The 7,651-nt window shown below is 34.6% G+C and overlaps 1 protein-coding gene across 2 annotated transcripts; it reads left to right on the forward strand.

Moving 5' to 3' along the window:
* The first annotated feature begins 2,441 nt into the window (after nucleotides 1–2,441).
* LOC108347375 (disease resistance protein RUN1) lies at nucleotides 2,442–7,380 on the forward strand. 2 transcript variants are annotated; one of them, XM_052868647.1, is made up of 6 exons: nucleotides 2,442–3,047; nucleotides 3,139–4,243; nucleotides 4,384–4,659; nucleotides 4,789–5,541; nucleotides 6,459–6,691; nucleotides 6,754–6,841. In XM_052868647.1, the coding sequence occupies exons 1-6, from the start codon at nucleotides 2,545–2,547 to the stop codon at nucleotides 6,791–6,793; spliced, it is 2,910 nt and encodes a 969-aa protein (XP_052724607.1). In that variant the 5' UTR covers nucleotides 2,442–2,544; the 3' UTR covers nucleotides 6,794–6,841. The 2 variants fall into 2 exon arrangements, with proteins under 2 accessions (XP_052724607.1, XP_017442061.1); XM_017586572.2 differs by having other exon boundaries at nucleotides 2,444–3,047; nucleotides 6,459–7,380.
* Nucleotides 7,381–7,651: the final 271 nt, after the last annotated feature.

Consider the following 7,651-nt stretch of genomic DNA (forward strand, 5'->3'; position numbering starts at 1 on the left):
GATAAAATACCAAAAATAGTTTTTGTGCATTTTGATGTCTAATTAAGTTATACAAGGAAGAATTGTCATGTGTTGCACAAGTCCCTTGGGAGACGATACTTCTACTTATTCATTGTATTACTTGGAATGATTTGGTATACTTGCCAAAAAGTTATCAACTAGCCACAATTTATATGGAATGTTCTAGATTTTTACCTATGTAGAATGTTCTTGATTTTGTTTTTCCTATCTTAGGCATTTCTAAAATATTCTAGAATTTGTGTTATATTTCAGTTCTTCTATCTTAGGAGCTTCTACATTCTTCTAGAATTTGCATTACACTTTAATACTCGTTATTAAAGCAAATTTGGTAACTCTAAGCATAGTGCGTAGCAGTTCCAATCTTGGTCGTGGTAATGCCTTCAAAAAAACCTGCAATTCGGTCTTCTGTTGGACAATACTCAAGTCAAATTTGTTTAATTGTCTCTTCATCTCGAATGAAATGATATTTAATAACTATGTGTTTTGTTCTTTGATGATGGACTGGATCTTTCGCTATTGCTATTGTCAATTCATTGTCGCAATAAATAATAGTTGGCCTGTCTTGTGGTTCACCCATTTCATCATAACTAGATGGTGCGTTGAAATGATGGCACCAAACACGTTAAAACATGATCATCCGAGCAAGACACTATAGGATGTGTTAGTCCACAAGAAGATACCTGACCCTTTTCTCAGTGTTGTCCTGACCGACACCTAACGATCTGCTCATTGTAGGGAACAATAATAAAGTCATCCGACAGGTCATCTGTTGGAAAATCTTCCAGTATAGGATGTTGACCGAACTCACTTGGTCAATCAACACTTTGCTCACCCCATATCTTACTATTTTGATAATGATTACTATCGGATCATCTTGATCAAGATCTGACGCTTGGAAGTTTGTGTCCGTGAACGTGATTGGCGACATTGTTTTACACAGCTTGTTTACCAAATGAACCGGTTGACGAACATCTTGAGGTGCTCCTTTGGACCGGTCGTCCCATCATACACCTTGAAGTTGGGTGGGACAAACTGCTCTAAGATATGGGTTTCCATGATGGTAGGGACAAATAGTAGCATCCCTAGTCAAATTCCTTCCTTAGCTTTGGTGTCCAAACTCCAAACCGTACGGACGTTATAGTGAAATCTTAAATTCACAATAAATGTAATCTCCTACCTTCTTATCTTTATCCTCTATTTATAAGTTTCGAAATGAGCTTATGATTAACACTTATCAATAATCTAATTAGAGACAACATTTTAAGGTACTTGCAATTGGAAGTTGTCAGTCCTTTTAACCCTGTCTAATCGGCCCATCTCCATTACCGTACGGTCATACAATATAATTATGAATAATTTTAATATCATCAATAAATTTTTGAGTATAACTTAATTCTGTGAAATCATATTTTATGAGGTTTACCTACTCTTCAACCAATAATCAGAGAATATATATATATATATATATATATATATATATATATATATATATATATATATATATATATATATATATATATATATTAATTAGTGTATATTTACCATTAACCACACATACACTAAACAATTGTTAAATCCAATCCTCTTCATTTTTAAAATATTTGTCACACTCCTTTTAAATTGGATAATTTTTGACGACTTAAATATATATGAATCAGCCATACCTACTCTCAGTAGCAGAGCTTTAGATATGAGGAGGCCTTTGTTCTACAATTCTTTGTCCATCATAAATAATTTTTTTAATTTTAATACATTTTACATTCTCGTAAATAAAAAGGATGGTTATCATTTTAAATTATTTCTTGATCAATTAGTGCCTACACTCGTTTCATCGTACTTTTAGTTTACTAAAACTATTTCTATTACTTATTTATTTTTAATGTGTAATTTATATTTTAAATTTAAATTGTTTTGATATTGATTGGTATAAGATTGTATAGGTCGTTTTTATAACTTATTATACGTGAAGTCAATTACATTGACAATACCAGTTCAAAAAAAAAAAAAAAAAAGCGAGTACGATAAATCATTGGAAGTATCAAGGTAATTTAATACAAAAAAACTTCAAATTTTGTAAACTTAACTTGAGTTAGTTAGGGATTATTGATGAAGTATACATGAAAGAAATTAAACCTCTTAGTTTGATAGAAGGATGGAGGATATGGAATATGATAAATACAATAAGTTAAAATGTGAAATGACCATTCTAACCTTATATTTTATAGTATATAAAATCATGTAAAAGATAAAATACAATTTAAATTATTTATTTTCTATTATATCACAACTTTTTTTTTATAGTTTTTATTTCTACTCTATCAAATAATAAAATATTCATTTTTATTTCTAATGTATTCGTATTTTCACGTCAGAGTTCTTTCTACTATTCTAAGCATATCATAAAGAGAATTGTCCAAATTCTATTTTAGCTATTCATTCAGAAGACTAAAAAGTTCTGGGTCTTCTCTCAGCATTTCTGCATTATTGGGTTCCCTTCTCCAACGGTTGACCTGAACTGGTGTGATGGACTTCACATCTTCGCCGTCGTTCTCGAAAGCGAAACACCAACGGATTCACGACGTGTTCATCAACTTCAGGGGAGAAGACACCCGCAGGAAGTTCGTTTCTCATCTCCACTATGCTCTCTCAAACGCTGGAGTCAACACCTTCTTTGACGAGGAGAATCTTGTCAAAGGAATGCAGCTTCAAGAACTCATGCGAGCAGTAGAAGGATCTCAGATAGCGATCGTTGTTTTCTCCCAAACCTACACTGAATCAACTTGGTGCCTTGATGAGCTTGAACAAATCATCAAATGCAACCAAACCCAGGGCCAGAGTGTTCTCCCTGTATTTTACGAGATTGACCCATCCGATGTACGTCATCAGAAAGGTGATTTTGGAAAATCGTTGGAAGAAGCTGCACGCAGAACCTATTCAGGAGAACAACTGGAGCGTGCCTTGTCCCGGTGGAGCCGTGCACTCAACAAAGCTGCAGGTATCTCTGGTTGGGATGTCAGAAATTTCAGGTAAACCAATGACTCCTTCGTAATTTCTTTGGTTTGAGACTGAATGAAGGATATGTTAGTGAGTGTTTTATAATTGTTGTTGAACTTGAAGGAATGAAGCTGAACTAGTAAGACAAATTGTTGACCGCGTTCAGAAGTTACTGGACTACGAAGTCTTGTCTATTACAGAATACCCTGTTGGACTAGAATCCCGTGCGCAAGACGTGATTGGACTCATTGAAACTCGTTCCACCCAAGTCTGTATGATAGGGATTTGGGGTATGGGGGGATCGGGGAAAACTACCGTTGCAAAAGCTGTCTACAATCAGATTCATCGTAGATTCATGGATAAAAGTTTCATTGAGAATATTAGAGAAACTTGTGAAAATCATGGTAGAGGGTATGTTCCTTTGCAAGAACAGCTTCTTTCAAATGTTCTGAAAACGAAGGTGGAGATACATAGCGTTGGGATGGGGACGACTATGATCGAGAGCAGACTTGATGGAAAAACCGCACTCATTGTACTTGATGATGTGAATGAGTACAACCAATTAAAAGCTGTCTGTGGAAATCGTAAGTGGATTGGTCAAGGAAGTGTAATAATCATTACAACTAGAGATGTTGGTCTCCTTACTAGACTTGACGTTGATTATGTTTATGGGATGGATAAAATGGATGAAGAAGAGTCGCTTCAGCTTTTCAGTTTTCATTGTTTTGGAGATGCAAAACCAAAAGAAGACTTCAGTGAGCTTTCAAGAAACGTTGTTGCTTATTGTGGAGGACTACCTCTGGCTCTTGAAGTGCTTGGTTCTTATTTATTTGACAAGACGTCAAAGAAAGTGTGGGAAGGAGTATTGTCGATACTAGAAAAAATTCCCAATGATGAGGTTCAGCGGAAATTAAGAATAAGCTTTGATAGTTTAAGCAATCACATGGAGAAGGATATATTTCTTGATGTATGTTGTTTCTTTATAGGTAAAGACAGAGGTTATGTCACAGAAATACTAAATGGTTGTGAACTATGTGCTGACGTTGGAATACCGGTTCTCATAGAACGTAGCCTCATAAAAGTAGAAAAAAACAACAAACTTGGAATGCATCCTTTGCTACAAGAAATGGGAAGAGAGATAATTCGTGAAAACTCAAGAAAGGAACCTGGGAAGCACAGTCGGTTGTGGTTTCAAAAGGAAGTAGTTGAAGTATTGACAAAGAATACTGTAAGTACATTTCCTGTGCACGGTTTTCATTTTCTTTTAAAAGTGTTTTCTTTGCCGTGTTCAATATAACTGTAGTTAGGGTCAGCTGGGCCAACAAGAAACGTTTCTCGATTTATTTCCCTCTGCTCTTTACATCACAGGGGACAGAAGATATTGAGGGATTGGTTTTGAAAATGCATTTAACCAGCAGAGATTGCTTCAAAGCCGATTCTTTCCAGAAAATGGAGAGATTGAGACTGTTGCAACTCCATCATGTACAACTTGATGGAAATTATGGGTACCTTTCTAAGCAACTGAAATGGATCTCTTGGCACGGCTTTCCTTCAAATTGTCTGCCAAACAGCTTTTGTATGAATGATGTAATTGCGATTGATTTAAAGTACAGTCATCTTCGATTCGTCTGGAAACAATCCCAGGTATTTATAACATGTTTTTCTTGTAAAAGTTATAGGTTGATTACAATAGAAATAGTAATTGTTTCTATTTGCTACTATTTCATTTTTTTATTTTATTCTCTAATATTTGTCAAAAAAAAAATCTTGTAGGATTTGAAGTGGCTAAAAGTCCTTAATCTCAGTCACTCCAGGTACTTGACAGAAACCCCTGACTTTTCTAGACTACCAAGTCTTGAGCAGCTCATTCTCAAAGATTGTCCAAGTTTATTAGCGATACACAAATCCATTGGTGATCTCTGTAATATTTTATTGATAAATTTGAAGGATTGTACAAGCCTAAACAATCTCCCCAAAGAGATATACAAGTTGAAATCTGTGAAAACATTTATCCTTTCTGGTTGTTCAAAGATTGACAAATTGGAAGAAGATATAGCACAGATGGAATCCTTGACAACTCTAATTGCTGATAATACTGCTGTGAAACAGGTCCCCGTTTCAATAGTAAGCTCGAAAAGCATTGGATATATATCCTTATGCGGATTTGAAGGACTGGCACGAAATGTTTTTCCTTCTATCATCCAGTCTTGGATGTCACCAACAATGAATCCCCTGTTATTTATTCGTCCGTATTCTGGCACATCATGTTCTCTGGTTTCCATGAATACACAGAATAATACTTTGGGTGAACTTGCACCCATGCTTAGAAGCCTTCCAAATCTTCGAAGTGTTTTGCTGCGATATGAGACAGAGTCTCAACTATCTAAACTTGTAGAAACCTTTCTGGTTGAACATGTTATAAATGTTGCAGAATTAGGAATTTCAAGGCATCACTTGAGGTCATCTTTGATTGGAGTTGGAAGTTACAAAGCACACTTTGATATTCTCAACGATAAAATATCTAAGGTTAATTCCTTCTCTAGATTTTACCTTTCTCTACTATACCGTCAATTTTAGCTACTAATTAAGAGAACCTGAAATAATCCTTATGATGCGTCTAAAAGAAAATTCAATGAGTATTTGTTAGATTCTCATTGAACGTAAAAGAAAGTTGAAAGATCTCCTGAGACATAAACAGAAATGCATTATAGATTCATATTGATCTGCTGTTGATATATATACAGAACTAAACTATTAACCAAATCTGTATGAATTAGTTATCATTACCGAGTTTTAATTTATGCAATAAGTGATCAGGGATTCGATCTTCAGGTTTCTGTGTATAGAAAAATATTTGTTAAAAGACGAGTCTCATATATGAATATCATTCAATATTTCAAAAACTTAGTCATGAGTTTGGGATGAGAAAATGGGAGTTATGGGAAAAGATATCAAATTTAGGTTCTTATATCTCTGAACTAAAACTAAAGCTTGATGAATTTTCTTCATTCATAGTATATCTGCCATTGCATTATTAATACACATCCTTCTACAGGTTAAATTATGTTTTACTATAGACCATCATCATAATAAGCTCCTCTAAATTTCACACTAATTCCCACTAATGGTCTTTAGTGCCATTACAAAATTTTAAATGTAGAAAAGTAATTAACTATCACTAATGTAACCTTAAATCCTCATTATATGCATCATTATTTTACACATGAAAGCATGAATTATTCACCTTCTCTTGTAGTTTTTAATCTTCCCATATGGCAATTAACCGCTTAATTAAAAGTATAATTTGCCTCCCCCAAAAAGTTGTACAATTCATTTCTATTTTTATTAGAAATGCTCATTTTGTAATTTTGGAATGATAAAAGAATTATTGCAGGGTTAGGAGTCCATTGCATAATGACTAAGATTGTTTTCTCATGTTACAGGGATTGGTAACCAATGAGGCTTGTGAAGTTTCACTTCCAATTGACAATAAACCTTATTGGTTGGCCCATACAGGTGAGGGACAATCAGTGTTTTTCACTGTGCCGGAGGACTGTGGCATGAAGGGAATGACTTTGTGTATTGTTTATTTATCAAACCCCGAAATCAAGCCCACCGAATGTCTTACTAGTGTCTTAATTGCTAATTACACAAAGCGCACCCTGCAGATACACAGGCAAGAAACAGTGATTTCATTTAATGATGAAGATTGGCAGGAGATAATATCACATTTGGCAGGTGGAGACAAGGTGGAGATTTTTGTGACTTTTGGTCATGACTTGGTGGTCAAGAAAACGGCTGTCTATCTGATGTATGGTGAATCGAACGATATAGAAAGTGGGCCGACGAATTGTGAATCGAATGATGTAGAAATTGAGCCGCCGCATTGTGAATCAAATAATATCGAAATTAAGGCAATATGTATACCAAATGATATTGAAAGTAAGCCGATGCCTTGTGAAGCAAATGATATCAAAATTGCGGCCATGAATTCCGAATCAAATGTCTTGGAAATGAAGTCTGATCCTAAGCCAAACGGAAATGGCTGCATTAGATTCTTCAAGAAATTTGCAATGTGTGACTGGTAAGTCATATTCATATCCCTTTTATGGGAACAATTCTCAATCCCTTGTGCTCTGGAATTAAATCGTAGTGTCCTTGATTGTATTCAAATTCTTTGGATTTTGAGTACCTTATAGTGGGAAAATTCATGTTTATTTTCCCCTGTTTCTCACTCTAACCGTAATGCCTCTTTTGTTGTCCTTGATTTTTTTGTTGTGTTCTCCTTTTAGTAGTTATTTATGAAAATTGTTTTATTGTAAATTGCTCACCCACACAAATTCATGAATTGATGTCCACGTTTTTTCTTCTACACTTGTTTGCACAAAGTGTTAAACATAACTTTTGAAGGAAATGAACGTCTAGGGCTTCTAGGCAAAGGTTGTAAGCATATGTCTAACAAACGTGATTTAAGATTCAATAGCAACATCAGTTATTTTATCTTAAAAAAATTCAAAATCCGTCAGTAAACCAAATATGGTTTCTATGAATGGTTGGTTATGTCTTTTGGTTTAAGTAATGCTCTTAAGTGAAATGTATTTTCCTTTATTGAATCTTTGTAATTATGATGCAAATT

This window comes from Vigna angularis, chromosome 9 (assembly GCF_016808095.1).
Source record: "Vigna angularis cultivar LongXiaoDou No.4 chromosome 9, ASM1680809v1, whole genome shotgun sequence".
In the NCBI taxonomy this organism is placed as follows: Eukaryota; Viridiplantae; Streptophyta; class Magnoliopsida; order Fabales; family Fabaceae; genus Vigna; species Vigna angularis.